Raw genomic sequence first — 18,183 nt, forward strand, 5'->3', positions numbered from 1 at the left:
CGCGACTAATTCCAGTAGACTCGAGAAGAGCAGGAACGTCGAAGGTGGCAAGAGCTCTTTTTATAGTATAATTTAGGGAACCGTTCCGAGAAAACCTACCTGAACTCTTATTGCAGGAAAGGCCGTGTAGTCCAAAAGAATCGACCTCCTTTCCGCACGAACATCTGTGTTCAAAGCACAGTGGAGTTCCCAACCGGAGACCGACAGCAATTCCAAAAGTTAATGCAATAATATTTATTAATGAATTTATACATGCTGTGATTACCCCGAAAAAGAAGTACAGTTACGCAGTACGGGTTCGCTTGTTTCGTTATCTTGTCCAGTTTAAAAATGTAAAAGTACTCTAAAGACAATTTTCGTTTCAATTTGAATAAATAAGTAAGCACTAAGTTCATGAATTTCTAAACTTTAAAAGAAAACACGTCTATAAAGATAAAATATATAAGTCCCGCTTTTCATGTATAGATATGTGTCTGTCGTGTCTCATAAAAGCAGATGAGATAACTTTTCTTTTACTTATAAGGATTACTAAAAAAAAGACCACAACAATACAACAATATAAATTATAATTGTGTTTGCTCGCAAACGAAAAAAAAAACCGACTTCAATTACATCGACGAGTAATACAACGTAGATCGACGAAAAAATAGTCAAGTAACTACGCGTTACCAAAGATTAATCAAAAAGTCAGATCTCGATAAAATTTATATGTGACCACATGATAAATATCAGCTTTTGATTAAATTAAAAATTATCAAAATCGGTACACCCAGTAAAAAGTTATTGCGGATTTTCGAGAGTTTCCCTCAATTTCTCTGGGATCCCATCATCAGTGCCTAGTTTCTTTATCATGGTACCAAACTACGGATATCCCCTTTCCAACAAAAAAAGAATTATCAAAATCGGCACATCCAGTAGAAAATTATTGCGAATTTTCGAGAGTTTCCCTCGACTTCTCTGGGATCCCATCATCAGATCTTAGTTTCGTTATCATGGTAGCAAACTAGAAATATCCCCTTTCCAACAAAAAAAGAATTATTAAAATCGGTATATCCAGTAGAAAGTTATGCGATATAATACAACGTAGGTCGAAGAAAAAAGCGTCAAGTAAAAACGCATTATTAGATATAACTCGAAAAGTAGTTGTTAGATCTCAAATAAATTTAAATGGGACCAAGAAAATAAGAAAATTTGTCGAAATCGCTCCACCCAGTCAAAAGTTCTGAAGTAACATACATTAAAAAAATACAGTCTAATTAAGAACCTCCTCCTTTTTTGGAAGTCGGTTAAAAATGATATCAAAAAAAGGCAAGCGTTAAAATAATGTATTAGTTTGAAAACGTGCTCGTTTAAGTAAAGATGCTTGAAACTGAAATTTAACGCTCCAATTTTCTAGTTTATCGTAGATTAAACAAACTATACGAAATTAGTTTTCTTTTTCTTTTATTTCAGTTTTAAATTTCAACAGTAAACATAAGTTTGTTTGGGCATGATCTATTGCTTACATTCACAGTGTGTACATTCTTAGTTTAAAAGACATTTAAGAAAAAATCAATCATTATAAATTGTATTCAAACTAGTGAATCTTGTTCTACCTAGAATATTGATTAATTTGTCCGCACAACAACCACAACAATTGAAAATTGATTGAAGATGCCTTACGGATGGCCAAAAGACAATAGACAATGCTCGGATAACTCAACTAATAAAGTGTAAATTTGTTTTTCTAGGTAATGTGGTTGCTAGTGGCGTTGCTGAGCCTTTCGGTGTTGGAGGCCGGCAGTACGCCGTGCGAGGAGGCGCGCATGCGGTGCGCGTACCGGACCGGCTGCGGCGCCGCGCTCAACAACTACATGTACCTGTGCAACGATGTGCTCTCCAAGCCCACCACGGTATGCCCCAGGGCTTGCGAGCACGCTCTCATCGCGTTGACTTCCACCGAAGAGGGCAAGGAACTTATGAACGTAAGTCACTCGATATACCTTATTTCAGGAGGTCCGTATTTTAAATTTTATAAATAAGAAAACAGAGTAAAGTTTTAGTTAAGGAAATAATTATTATATATAATTAAAAGTAAGACATATGATTTAACTTCATAAAAATGCATTTTGGTATTATAACTTATCCATATTAGCTCATGCTAGGAAAATCACAAATATATATTGTAGAATGTACTCGGAATTGTACCTACCAACGCTTCTTGGTGAGATGGAGATAACTGGCTTTTTTATATAAGATGTAACACTCTGCAGCAGAAAACATCGCCAAAGAACTGCTAAACAATGATAGACCCAGGGACATGCTATATGCATTTAATGTATGGATTTGCAAGGGGAACGAACCTTCATTCACCTTGTTCATTCGTCAAGAATTCTTATATTTTTCATAAAAGGATTCATAAACTCAAAAATGACACGTATGACTTCTGAACAGAAATAAGAACTCATAAATATTTACGAATACGGAGTAAAAAATTATCAATTAATGCCAATGATGATAGAGAAAAGATCTTTCTGTTTAACGATCAATTTAAGATAACCTATGAAATGTAAAACTAAATAGATACTGTTCAAAACATATGTCCAAATTCCAGAGATTCTTAATTGTATTGGTAATATTTACAGTGACGCATCGATAGTGTTATAACACCCCCTATATTTAGATGTTTTATTCGATTTTTGTCGATATCTTAGGCTGCAGTCGAACTCGGTGTAATTTTTACTTATTTTATAAACAATAATGGATATTTGAGGGCAAAGTTCGCTTTTCTTACACATTATCATACTGAGTTGATACGTTATGACGTTTATATCGAATCATTAATAAAATATTCATGTAACATCTCACTCTGAACTTTATACAATTGTCGTGACAAAGGCCGTATTTGCTTCAATAATTTTTCATCGCCTCTTGTTTACAGCGTCTTTCTCAATTGAAGGATACGACAAAATTATCGAGAGCTACGATTTGAGCTAGTTTCGTTAATTGGACACGATGGATAATATTCCATACGTGGCATGGGGGATCCGTTTACGCTGGTCGGTTTTGGTACAGACGCCCCGCAATAAAATCTAATTTAGACGTCAGATTTGTCGGACACGACGCATCGGCATCATAGCTGAGGGTCCCGGTTGACGACCTCTCGTTGACGTAACTTTTAAAGGTGAACATCTCAACTTACCGTTCGCGTTTCAAGTAAGAAATAGATAAATTCAATTAATTGTATTCTTTGAAACAATATAATTATTTCTTAATCCATACATACGATACAAGTACATATAAAGTGTATATTAAGAAGATTCTTGCTTTAAGTATATAAATACGCTTCATTTGCATACGCTGTATCTATTACTGCTGATAGTTAAGAGTTGAATTTCTAGTAGTATAGACTTTTTATGGGAAATATTGTGGTTGCTATATTACTATTCTATAACATCGTTTTCATTTTGTAGTATTTCAGGTTAACTTAAATAAGACAAATTACCTAGAGGTTTAGAACTTTCAAAAATTCCATTTATTTAAAGTCAGCAGGTGTGTCTCATTAACTTTCTAAATATAATAAACTACGTATTTGGAAATTACATCTGCTGGACCACCAACATATACCTACAGTAATGGGATATTCATTGAATCATCATCTGAAATGACCTTTTGATGACATTGATGTCCCAAATTACCTTTGATTACGACAATTGTTGTTATAAGATTAAATTGTAGTTTTAGATTATAGTGTGCGGATGTTTTCGTTGATTGCATTTCCGTTTGCAATGTTGTAATATTTGTTATAATAAATATTACAACACATTGTATGTTACAATATTTTTTTTCTTCTTCATAAGGCTAAGTTACTAGGCGAATAACGATTGTCAAAGTGCAAATTAATCTTTTGCTGTTGAAAAAGTTTTAATTGTCTGCTGTACCTTTTCCGGATTCCATGTCAAATTTTCGACCACAAATGAACAGAGCTATATTGGTATCCTATTCAAAGGTTTATGAATGTAGGTAGAAGTAGTACCTACCGCCACCGTATTTTGATTTGCGTAAATATCGAAGATTGATGATATTTTCTAATGCAGGAGGCTAGCTTGTTATCCAAAAATCTTGCGTACACGCATTTCGGAATTACACAGTAATATTTATGTAGTTAGCTGTTCGAAGATTTAAGATTTATTTCGTCCAGTTCTTAAGGAAACGTCGGTATTATCAGGAACCGGTTGAGTTGATTATGTCGTTGTAACGGTGTGATTATGGTAGTGCGACCGTTGGGCAATGTGTATCGAAAGGTAGAGCAAAGCGGCCGTGCAGCCTTGAGATTTGACGTCTTGATCGGGACCTACCGCAGCGCTCATTCTTGCGCAGGTGTTGCCTCCTCACAAAAAATATAGCGTAAGACGGAGGCTACTTCTTTGTTTATCCGTAACATCGCATACAGGACCATAAATTGACCTTTAATTAAACGATGCCGTCAAAAGCGGTTAATTAGTTTCTTAACGATCGTCATGATCGAATAAGTTCCGTTCCATTGGGATTTCGACATTGTATAAATAAGTTATGGGTTTCCGTTTAGAAGTGTTTGTTATGCAAAATATCCATGTCATTATAAAATAGAATATTCTAGTTAGTAGTTTCATAACTATACGTAGGATCGGTCGTAAACCGTTGACAACGATTGGCGGGATCGTTACGAAATATTCACGAACCAAGAAACCATTAGCCAAATGCTTAATAACCTCCTTATAAATTGACGACCATTTTTATATCACATATAATTTATGATAATCTCACAAAAGTATCTATTACCACTTTAAATTGAAATATTTCAAGAACGTCACGCCGTTGATATTTCGAGAGTATTTTTATGAATCAAACTTTTACTGTTGTACTACGTTGCCTTAAGACAATTTTTTCAGACTGTTTATACGTTTAATTAATATTGATCATAAAATTGCGTATTTTTTGTTATAGTGTCAATGCGAGGACGAGTACTGCGTGGAGGCTAAGCAGAGAATCGATGTGTGTCGCCCGCAAGTGTTGAGGGGTGCAGCAAACGCGACATCTTCTTGTCGCCTGTCTCAACTCATCTGTCTAGCTGATGCGCAGTGTGCGACTGCGTTAGACTACTACAACCAGTTATGTAGATCAGTGTACCGCGGCAGGAAGTGCTCAAATAAGTGTCGGAATTCTATACAAATATTGAGGAAACAGGAGAAAGCGGCGGCCTTGACAGCTTGTCGCTGTGATGGTAATGAGGATTACGATTGCCCAAGGATGCAGAACAACCTCGCTAGACTGTGCTTCCACAAGCACTTAAAGAACCACACGAAGAGTCACGAGAAGGGATATGAGAATAAGCATAAAAAGAACCATCATCAAGAGACCCCATCCGCAACGAGTCCTTTCGCCATGTCATATCTGTTATTTGTGCTATGTACATTAATCTCTTCAAATTATAACACATGACATAAGCTCCCAAATCTACCTCAAATGCTTATACTTTTTAAAATGATAATTATAAGTAGGTACTACTTCCTGTAGATATGTATAGATTCCTATTTTATATTTTAAATTATAACCTATTTATAAGAGAGGGTTTGCAAGGGTTAGCGTGTCATTTAGATTAGTTTAGGATAAACCGAGTGTAAATAAGTTTGTGTTTATGGTTAATACAGATATCCGAATAAATTTCTCTGTAAAGCTGTAGCCGCCCACGGGCGTATGCGCAGGCGTCGCGCTATAAATACAGCGGTGCCGGTGGTCCGGTGACAAATGCAGGGTTGTTCCCGTTGCGGCGCCTCGCCGATTGATCTAAAGCTAGGCGGTAACGCGACATGTCAAACATATGAATATAGATTCCACAATTTTTCATCTCACTCGATCTTATTATAATATGCAATCGAAACAGTCGAGCGCTTAACGAAGACGCAGGGAAGTGGATGTCTGGAGTGGTTAATTCCGGAGAGCGAAACACTAATCATCTTTCAGTGATGTTGGCGCGCTACAAATATGCGGGCAGCGATACTTGTACCAGAAACACATTTGGCTTATTTTTATTTTGTCTTTTATGACATACTCTCGAGAGATTTATCTTGAAAGTTCAACAGTGACAGGAAATTAGTCAGGTTTATAGATGGTTGAATAATATTTAAGATAATTATTAACATTCAGCAATAGTTTTTATAATAAAACATCAATTTCGTTACAAAAATATAAGCTTTACTTTTAAATAACGTTTATTTTTTTTAGCATGCTGCCAGATAATTTCAAAGAATAAAATATGAAGTCGTTTTAACATTTGCTCGTAACGAATTTTTATTATTTGACCTTTGAATCTTCTATTCCAACTTAAATTACAAGTGTCAAGCTAAGTGTCAACATTGAAGGATATATTTTTTAACGATTCACGATTCTAACATTCATTTCCAACATGACGTTGACTTAAATGGCAAATTTAATTGAGAATTCACCGTGAAATATACAAGTCGTGATATTTCCATGAAGAGTCAATGGTAGGGACTTAAATCGTGGTCTCTTACGTTAAGCCGAGTCGCCCTGTAATGAAGAGGTTCGGAACCGGTTCTGACAGAGCAAGGTCCTACAGTTGAATACATAAATAAACACACGTTATAACTTTTCCGAACTATTTGCTCTCAATCGATGTTAATAAAATTTGGACCTGTTTTGGTATAAAGTACTCATTCTCAAGTAATGATTTTTCGTTGATTGTTTAATCTGTGGCTAGTCTAATTTTTGGTAAAATGATTATTTAAATTAAAATACTGTAATATTTGTTTTTTTTCGTACTTTGAATATATTATAGGTTGAATTCACTAACACTGTTGTGCGGGTCCAATAAAATAAAAGTAGAAATAATAGGCTTTTTATATTAATATGTTATCGGCAATCGGTTGCAAAGAGCTTGTCCTTCGACATAGGCCTCCTCTTAGTTTTTCACATTGATCTGTCGCTCGCTGTCCTCATCCACACTGGAATAGCCATTTTCTTTAGGTCAAACCACGTTTCGCCTCGTCAACGTTTCATTTGTCGCCTTTTGCTTCTTTTTTCACTCATAGGATACTACTCCGTTATTATTTTTGTCCATTTCTCGTTTGTCCCTCTTATCATATGTCCCGTCCATCTCCATTTTAAAGTCTTGCGTGTCCTTTTAGTCTCCTTAAATTGAGTAATATTTTTTATTTCTTCCAACGTTATTTTATCCATTCTTTTTACCCTAATCACATTCTATTCCGTTTTTATAAACGTTTACTTTGTTCAGTAATTTTTCTGTTAATGCCTATGTTTGGCAACTATTTGTTTGCAATATTGTATACTTTATACAATACAATATGCAATATGCAAATATTATATACTTTTCTTTTCTCTCATTGCTATCATTACAGCCTATACAGTCCACTGCTGGACATAGGCGTCCACAAGTTCACGCCAAAAATAACGTGAACTCATTTGTTTTGCCCATAGTCACCACGCTGGGCAGGCGGGTTGGTGACCGCAGTATGGGGCTTTGTCGCACCGAAAACGCTATCAATCTCATTGCTAGTCCACTATCAATGTTTTATTAATAAAAAATAATAATGTTAATAGATACATGTTACATAAAAGTATGCGTGAACATATATGCTATGTTTCTAAAATAAAATGATTTAAAACGGAGGTGAATTTTAAGTCGAATCTATTTCAAATTCACATTCCAAAAATGAATTATATAACGTGCGCTCGAAAAACTACAAAATACAAAATGTTAAAAAGCGTATTTGTTTTATTGCCATTCAAAAAATTTATTAGTATGTGGCTAAATTTTTACACGTATTTTTCAAAACGTTTGTTAGAAATCTCGCTAAGATCGTAAATCTTTTTCTTTTCATCAGTATTGTATACGTTTCGTATGCAAGTCGCAAACAATTGCTTACTAATGTTTCATCGCCAGAGTGATGTCGTCTGTATGCATAATGCAGAAGTCACGATATACAGACTATGCATGAACTTGACTTTATTTAAATTTAATGTTTTTTTTCCTAGCTTGGAATATAGTATAGCAAAAATATATATTATAAAAAAATAAGTATGGACAAATTCTATTTCCGGTTAGGTAAAATCAAAGAGTATAGGAATTAAAATATGGTTGAAAGTTATTATCACTGTTAATTTGAAATAAAAACTGTTGGTAAAGAAAGTATTGTACAATTAATTTTGTTTCGTGCCAGTGAACATTTATTTATTTATGTGTATAAAACCTTTGTAAATGCTTAGTGTAAATATATTTTACTACTAGTGAATTCGGTTTAGTTGTTTAAAAAGTTTTAGTTGTTAATAAAATATTGTCTTTTGTGTGCGTTTCCGTGTAGTTGTGTGTTAATTTTCAAACTGTTCTAGATGACCTAGTTGTAACAATTATGACCTTATAGGATTAAAAAACTAAGCGTTATTATTGTATTAAAATTTATTTTAACGTAAGTATATAGTAAAATATACAAAAAACACATGAATCTATTGTAAAAACAAAATTCACATACATATTTTCCAATATAATCTATATTTAACCTTTACTTCTGTGGATTAAATGAAATAAATAATAAAGCAAAGGAAATAAGCCACTTACGTTTAAATAAATTTTATAACAGAACTTATTAACCACAGTTTACCAAAGTGAGATTATTAGTTATAGTTCAGATAATGTAAATAAACTAGCATCGTATATGGTAATCGTACAAAGTATTCTAGATTAATATTTATTTAATTAATTTAGTAATAGATATAATTATTGTTAAATTTGTTTCGTTTTCACAAAAAAACCTTATAAGGACTTTAGTTGTATTTATTCTACAAAATTAAAATAAAATTTTCTGTTTTCTAAATATGTCTATTATTAATCCTACGAAATCTTTAATTGCTTAACAGACATTTAAAAGTTGTGAAACATGAATGAGTTTTTAAATGTATAATTGTTTCTTAGAAAAAAATTCTTTTACCATCCCGTGGCAAATTTTAAGTAAAAGAGCACTCAGCAAACAACTGTAAATATTTTTCAAAACTCTATATTAGTCTACGTCTTGTAAGTTGTTCTTATAAATAAATATATAAAAAGAATCGCCACGGACAGACTTCAAGCCCCATTTATAGTTCTCCAATAAAAAAATAGTAAAGAATGCTTTTCTGCAATATTTTATTGTTAATATTTTCTATTGATGCCCGAAATTTTATTTTGAAAAAATCACAAATGACTACTACGAATTTTCCGCCGTATTTTCATGAAGTTAATACATTTATTAAAACAACTATAATACGAGTATTAGTTGAAGCGGTGATTAGTTTTCGAAGTCTAAGTATACCTAATAAAATCCTGTAAGACTAAATGGTATTACTCAGATTAAAAAAAAAAAGAAAAATATTGCAATTAAGCCAGCCAGCAAGTTGAGCTTACAAAATAAAAGTATACTTATGTATTTTTTAATTTTAATAACTTTTTATAAATTTCTAACAAAAGGTGACATTTTAAAAGTAAAATTTTATTATGTTGTTAGTGTAGTATGACTCAATTACAAGAAATACATTTAAATGAATCGTAAATATTGTACAGCCTGTTAGTATTCGACCTAAAGCAGAGCCTCTTAACAACCTACTCAGAGCTTTATCAGAACGTGCTTTTAATATAAAGTTTTAGAATAAATGTTCATTAATATGTTTTTCGATGACAAACCGTACAAGTAACTCGATCTTCATGTGTTGAAATCTTGAGTAGAGGACAAAATAATTGAGAAGGTACGTCACTGCTTTAAATTCATCTTTTTTTATCTATAATTGATACCGGAGCGGGAGCGGCAATTATCTAAATATAACGTGTGATTGACTGGCTAAACAAATTGTCTGAAGTAAAAAAATACAATTTTTATAAATCTAGGCATGACTACGTAAAATGAAATAAAAATTAGTTAATTTATATATTTTTTATAATTAACCGATAAACCAAGAATAGTTCTAAAATTTCAGATTTTTAATATGATTCAGAAAAAAGTAGGTATTTAAGTTTTTGATATTTTTTAGTTAAAAGACCGATTTCAAAAGATCATTAATTTTACATAATGATGTATTTTGTTTGGTAGACTGTAACTCCTTGGAACAGAGCAGTAAAATTAAAGTACCAAACAATTTGACAAATACAAAAGAAAAATATGCGATAAAAAACAGCGTAAAAATTCTACTTAAGCACCAATAACAAATAATAAAACGGAAATATATAGGTTTATGTATATTTTGCACAGCTGCCCGTTTTTTTCTGAAGTTCTTTCACGTTGTAAAAGGTAGTATATCATGAAGGTAGTATATAATTAAGCCACCCAGAAACTCGCCGTAAAGTAGTTTTTTTGTATGTAAAATTTACAAGAGCATTTCCTGAAATAATAGGTAATGTAAGATAATTGAAAATGATAAGTGCCGGAAGGCCAATATGTTGTTTACAATGTCCATCCTCTTTAAAGCAAAGTTTTTTCTACTTACTAACACATGTATCTTAGTATCTAGGTGCTTTAGTTATATACCTCTTGATATAACACATACCCGCGTGTTTCACGTGAGGTCCAAACATGAAAAAACCTTTTACCAATATATATGAAGTGTAGATGTGCTTTGTCTCTTAAATACATTAACGTAATTTTCTTGTGAAATTGCACATGCCGTTAACATTTTAAGAACTTTTTTGCTATCTGAATTGCCTGTATATATACACGAGAAGCGTATCCGTTCCCACAGAGGCAGAGTATTAGTTTGCCAAAATAATCACGTACAACAGATAAAACTATACTTAACTCAGGTCAGCAAGTTTGTAGGGTCATCGAAATCTATTATAAAAGTGTACTCTTCTCGTGATTTAGCACTTGTCTCTCGACAAGTATTTCAATAGGGAATATCCTGAGAGGCGGCATCCGTTTCGCGATGGCCGTGTGAACTTTTATAATAACGTAGAGCATGGGATATTCTTTACTTAAATGTCGCGTTGCTTAAGATTTTTTTATCAATAAAATTATACACAACACATTCTTATTTAAAAAGACAAAAAATATGTGTATGTCGTAAAGTTATAACAATACTATGTATTTAATAATATTACCTTTTGTTCTCAGCAAAGAAAATAACACTTGCAGCAGTTGCGATATGTTTTTTACCTGACTTCAAAAAAGGAGGAGTTTACTTAATTCGACCGTGTATATACGGTCGGATTGAGTATATATATATTTTAGGTATGTTCGGGGATAACTTCTTCGTTTATGAACCGATTTTAATAATTCTTTTATTGTTGGAAAGAAGATATCCCCGGTGTGGTACCATGATAAGGAAACTAGGATCTGATGAAGGGTCTACCTACGTTGTATTCTTGTCGATATAATTGAAGTCGGTTTTTTTCGTTTGCCTGCAAACACAATTATTAGAATTCAAATAATTTGTTATTTTTTATTGATATTGTACTTCTTGTGGCACGTTGGGGTAAAATGACTAGAGTTAATTTTTACCATGCGCGCACCCACCGTCACAAAAAATCGACACCCTGAAGTTAGCTAATCAACGAAGAAGAAGTTAGCAACGTGAAGTAGGCTAGGCAATAAAGTATAACTTTTTACGTGCGTACGTAAGTACACACACACTTTTTTAGTGATGTCCAAATTTTTTCAATACTATTCGAACTCATTTTAATTATAATACGTTGATAAAAAAAAAAATTACACTCATTTTTGTAACCATCAAAATAAATGTAATTAAGATTTCTAGATCAACTAAATTATTTTATTTCAAGTTATTATGAGTAAAAAAATATTTCTCAGTTTCAATTAAATGATTTAGAGTGACGTTAACTGAGAGTCTGAGCCAAAAATTCGAGTATTGCAGTATTGTTTTCTAAAGCCCGCGGCGATCACCGGTGGCTCTGTGGGAGGTCCTTATGTCCATATAGCCTATAAAATGATTACTAAGGAATATAATAAAAATATTGTCCATCAAACCGAGGAGAAATAAAAAGAGTGATATGAATTTGGATACGAAAATCGGGAAAAGTTTAGCGGCAATTTAATTTTTCGTCATGATATTTAAAAAAAAAACATTATAACTTCTTAAAGCAGTAAATAAATTTATGTCATTGATTCGGTCTTACAAAAAACTTTATAGTTTTTAAATGATAAGTTAGAATTGTGTAATTGTCCTCTGGCAATCGATTCATTACATAATTTGTAAATTATTTCGGTTTCCGCTAGATTCGTTGCAATATGGTATTCAGAGAGAAAAGTAAGAAATGAGCAATATATTGAAATCTTACATAATAAGTACGATTACAGAGGACTCAATCTATCAAAAAACCTATCATAACAACGCAATTATCGCATATTGCTTTATTTAAGTTAATAGACCCACCAATGATAATCGTGTCTAATTGTAGACACAATGTTATACCCGTTTTCAAGGCAAAGGCTTCTCATCAGATATAAGAGTAACTTTGGAGTTTATTTAGACCACGATGCTCTGAGAAATCGAATTCAGAACGGCCGTCAATCACATTATGTTGCCGACTGTAGTGTCAGTGTAAATAACAATAAAAAAAGTCGACTTGGGTAATGATAACGATGTGTAATTGGGCAATATTCCAAGGATTCCTTTGCAATGACCAGAATACAGAGAAATATAAACAGAATGAGGCATTAATATTTTATATCCTGTTCACTTATTTTGTTATGTCTTTTCACACATTCTATGAGGTAATCACCATTATTCTTCCATTTCCTCATACGCGGCATGTCAAAGAGCTCTACCGCTAGGTATATATTTTTTACGGCTTCTCGTCTGCATACAAATTGCAACTTAGCGTCTAAGCCTTTTAGATAACCGTCATGTTTAGAACATGCCCATTTCAGGAGAAGTGTCAGAGACTGGCTGGACACAAATTATGCAAACAAATGGATAGGACGAGGTGGGCCGTTGCCATGGCCAGCAAGAAGTCCGGACCTAACCCCCATGGATTTTCATATCTGGGGGCGCATGAAAAGTCTTGTCTACAGCGAGCCAAATCCAGTTTCGTCTGTGGAAGAATTAAGAGAAAGGATTGTGGATGCAGCAAATAAAATGAGGACAACATTGACCACTCGAGTAGTGAAGACTGGTCTCCGTAGAAGGATGCGACAATGTATTAGAAACAGAGGCGGCCATGTTGAACATGAACTGTAGAGTAGGAAAAAGTTGTGTGAAAACCTGATTTAATAAATGACATTTCATGCTTACCTATTGTTTTATTTTACTATTTAGGGCTAAGTATTAATTTTCTTCTCCACTGTCGCCTATGAAACTAAGTTTTTTCCAATGCATTTAAATAAAACCCTAGATTGTTATACCTCGTTAGATAGCTGATGAAACGTAGATATTTTAAAACACATCTGCCGAAAAACTGCCATAATATTTTTCTTAGATATCCCTTAGAGAAAAATAAACTTTATAATTTTTTTTTTAATTTCTTAACTTTCACTTGTCTACTACGGCCTTTTCTTATGCACTATTTTAATGATTGACGTCGTAAAGCATCTTATTAGAGATGTAAAAATGCAACAATAATAATAATAAGACACACAAAATAAACAAAATTAAATTTAGTAGCCTAAAAATCGGCAATTTTCAATAAAAAAATTAAAAGTCGAATATCTCGAAAAGTGTTAAGTTTAGGGTAGGGTATTTCATAGTGAAATAAGTCAGAAATGATGGGTATTTCACGCCCTTAACGGATCTAGCACGACTTTTCCTGTAACCCTGTATTTATTATTGTTATAGATTACGATGCATTATTTGGACACCTTCTCACCATCTATAGCGAATACATTTTAAATTTCAAGTCTCTTACTTCAAAAACATAGGACTTTCATACAAAGTTGCAACCCCCGTTTTACCCCCGTAGTGGTCGAGTTTCATAAAAGCCGTTCTTAGCGGATGTCTACGTCCTATAAAGGAGCCTACCTGCAAAATTTCAAGTTTTTAGGTGTTATAGTTTCGGATATTTCGTGATGAGTGAGTGACCTTTCGCTTTTATATATACTCGTATATAGATTCCGGTTACCTTGTTATTTAAAATTTAAGTTTCATAGGATTAGGATTGCATAGGATTTTATTTTTATTTGAAATAAATTATTGTAATTTCGAATGTAAATAAGTGTTATTTTGTATTCATTTATATTTCTCATCTGCAATTACCTGTTTTTTATTGTTACATATAAAATATACTACTTTAATTAAGACATATGTGATGAAGAATCAAGACGACGAAAACTCGTAAACTTCGTGCGTGATTACTGCTTTATTACTATCTTGTTTAATTGCCTATTAGTGAGCCATTATACGAGTTCGCTAATACTCAATGATCGCCGCGTGGCAGAAACATAATCTACAATTTTGTTTAACTTTACGATGTGCTTTTATAGTACATGTAAGTACCTATATCATTATATAGTTTTAAAATGTTTTATTTCGAAATATATGCGTACTATACACTCATATACCTATAATTTTTTTTTAAATTTTGTGACTAGTTTTTTTATACATTTTACACATATTTTTTACATTCTACAAACATGCAGTTTGCAAATTTATATTCAGTAGTTGGCAATAATAAGAAAAGAAAAAAAAGAAAAATTCATAAAACATGTAAACAAGAAACTGAGTAAGTAGCATTTCAATTAATGTTTATCCTGAACGGAACACACTTATTTCCGATCCACGCCAATTTTCTTCCTTAATGTCTAGAGCTATTAACGAAATTGGGATGGCGATTCTATTGCACCGGTCATGGCCCGTGGGTGGGCCATCACCACGTTTACTTGCTCTGTAACGATCGCTGATGAGGCTCGTAATTACACCTCCAAACCGACTAGTTTCCTCATTGTTACATCATTTGATACACCGTGTGTGGCGCATGTTACTTCGGTATATGTACCGTTGAAATCATGCTGAGCGACATTTATTTCCTAATCTGTGTATGTGTGGTAACATTGTTTTTTAATAATTACACTAATGTTTGTTGTATTCTGTGAAAGAGTGGCGTAGTACAAAAAATGATAATGATAATGAAGCTAAGATTAGGTAAAAAATCACGCGTTCAATCAATTTTCTATTGTCTTCTAATGTTAATATTATAGGTGTTATAATATACATATATTTAATGTCGGTATCAAATCTGTAATTGAATAATATTTTTATGATTTTTTAAACATTACTTCTTTTACGTTTCATCGCTGCCATGTTTGCTTAGAATTTATAACTTCCATATTACATTTCAATCCGTAATTAGTTTTTTAATATTATTTCTTAGGAAAATTCATAGCATCTATGAAATTAAATGCATATGATTTTTATTTTTTTAAAAGGGAAGGGTTGACATGAAACTTAACGGACAAGAGTTAAATCCCACCAAAAAAATTTTCATGTAAAATGTTGCCAAGACGAGATCATATGGCTCGCACTGTCAAAAAGTTATCAGATCTCATGTAGAGCCAAGCTTCTAACTCTACACGCCCTAACTCTACAAGCCCTAACTTCACAAACTCTACACCTTAGTCAAAATATGTGGCTTGGCCGTTTCGTTACTGCCGGCCGATGTTGTAGAAGACAACTGCTGGTGAGGTGGACTACTGCTGCTGGCGATGCTGCCCCCTGCCTCTTCATTTTGGCCCCGTCGCGGGACAGCATGGAGGGTAAGTTGGTAACGGCCCGTGTGATCACGCCCTAGGCGAGAAAAAGGACACCTCAGGGGGTTTTAGGTGGTACGAGTCCGACATACCCTCCAGCTCAAATCCAAACTCAACACAGGTGAAATTACGAGGATTGTCTAGTCTATCTTCTAATTGAATATTAAGGCTACATTTATATCTAATTTTGTATTTAGTGCTACTAACGTGAATATAACAACATAAAACACGAATTGTACATATAAATTATTTCTAGAAATAGAAAAATTTAACAAAGTAAAGGACATTACGTTAATTTAATTTATTTATTACAATACAATGATGTATATTAAAGAAACAAAATATGTAGATATTTTATTTAAAACACCTAACATACAATTACTTGACAGGCAAATCACCGAGATACCCGTATTCATACTTTTAGACGGGAAATGATGCGAGGAATATAATAATAGAGGAATTCTTTAGAAAACTGACATAATGATGAAACACATTAAGCAAAATACTGCCATTTACACATCTTGCAGGCGGTGTCTTTGTTGGCTAGTTTAAAAAAAGAGTCCCTTAGTTTCTTTGAAAACGAAGGTTAATAACCTCTCGAAGATTTTTCAGCTTCTGTAATTTCTGTTTGCTTTTATATTATTTTTAAATAACTATTGGTATTGTGTCGCTTCCTTCTTAGTTCGAGATAAGTCGTTCATTGATCCTGTATTATATATCTTATTGTTGTTTTTGTTATACTTCTAGTGGTTTGTTTTGATAATCCGTCTTTTCGTCCGTGTCTTCCTAAACCAATAATTTGATCTGTATTTTAATCCGGTTGCAAAAGGACGCTTACCGCATATTAAAATATTTTTTAGATTTAACATACCTACATAATAAATGTAAAATTTTAATAATAATTACCTACAATACTGCATAATCAAATACGGAAATTGCTTACAAATTAAATTACCAATTATTATTAACTAAGCAATAATTTGAAATCATGATTAATAATTCGAAACATTACGTTCTATTTACAAAAAATACATTTTACATCCTTTACAACTTCTGTAGGTAATGTTTTTTATAAAAGACACATAGAAGTCTGTGTAGTTTTGGTTGAAGACTAAGGCTATCTCCTATTATAAAGAAATAAAAAACTGATTGTTGTAGTATATTATTTCAATTTAAATGTTTAATTGTAGTAAACAAATTTATGTGCTGTGTGGCTACGGCACTAAAGAATTTAGCCACCCCCTCTCTTCCCGTGGGTGTCGTAAGAGGCGACTAAGGGATAACAAGGTTCCACAACCACCTTGGAACTTAAGAAGCCGACCGATGGCGGGATAACCATACAACTGCTGGCTTTGAAATACACAGGCCGAAGACGGGCAGCAGCGTCTTCGTTGCGACAAAGCCAGTACTGCGGTCACCAACCCGCCTGCCCAGCGTGGTGACTATGGGCAAAACACATGAGTTCACGTTATTTTTGGCGTAAACTTGTGGAGGCCTATGTCCAGCAGTGGACTGTATAGACTGTAATGATTGAAACAAATTTATCTATAAAATGTTGTAAACATCGCTAGTAGGTGTTACTGATAACAACCGGGACCGGTGATAATTACTCAAATATGATTATGTTGATGATATATATAAATATTATTAAAATATGTTCGCATGGTAGACCCGCCAGAATGCCGATGATATTTAAGGGTTCATCTAAAGCATAAGTTATGAGTTTTCGTTTTATTGTAAAGTTGGAAAGGGGAAGTGCCTTAATCTTACAGAAGATACATAATACTATTTTCAAGCAGTGTTGTGTTCCTGTAGTGAGTAAGCTAGTCACTACTCGTGGGGAGGGTCGGCGTTATGGTCACAACACGCTTACGATGCTTGTAGTCTTGCAGGCGTCTATTAGCTACCATCGGGTAAGCCGTACGCTTGTTTACCGACCTAGCTGTATAAAAAAAACTTTAATCAAGTCTTTGCTAGCGTCAGTTGAATAGACATGGCATTAATCATTAGGTTTTTATAGAGTCATCACCGCCTTCAAAGCTGACAGCCGACAGCTCGAATAGAGACAAAAGATCCATAGAGCTATAAATAAGTATGATAAATAATTGGTTTAAGAGTATGTCCTTTTTTATTATGAATATGAAATCCGTTACTTTAATTGCTTTAAAATAAAATAGTCTTATTTTTGTTACATAATAATAAGAATAATGCGTAATAAAAATGCGTATTTTTTATGTAATCTTTTTTATTATTTATTAGTTGTAGCACTAAAAATAGTAAATAAGGAAAGATATTTAAAATAACTGTTACAGAAACACACAATTAAGTTGCCTACCCTAGGAACAAACGCATGTGTTAGACATATTTTTTTTATATTTTATTAATACATTATTACACATCTAGCAAAGTTTTAAAACCTAAAGATTGTGTAATATAATAGGCGAACTTATGGCTAACTAGACAT

At 33.1% G+C, this 18,183-nt stretch overlaps 1 protein-coding gene across 1 annotated transcript; it reads left to right on the forward strand.

Annotated features, from left to right (window-relative positions):
- The first annotated feature begins 1,733 nt into the window (after nt 1-1,733).
- LOC123661870 (growth arrest-specific protein 1-like) lies at nt 1,734-13,218 on the forward strand. The gene is made up of 3 exons (XM_045596809.1): nt 1,734-1,964; nt 4,966-5,405; nt 12,909-13,218. Exons 1-3 carry the CDS (start codon nt 1,734-1,736, stop codon nt 13,216-13,218), a joined length of 981 nt encoding a protein of 326 aa, XP_045452765.1.
- The last annotated feature ends 4,965 nt before the right edge of the window (nt 13,219-18,183 follow it).

The sequence above is a fragment of the Melitaea cinxia genome, chromosome 17 (assembly GCF_905220565.1).
Source record: "Melitaea cinxia chromosome 17, ilMelCinx1.1, whole genome shotgun sequence".
NCBI lineage: Eukaryota > Metazoa > Arthropoda > Insecta > Lepidoptera > Nymphalidae > Melitaea > Melitaea cinxia.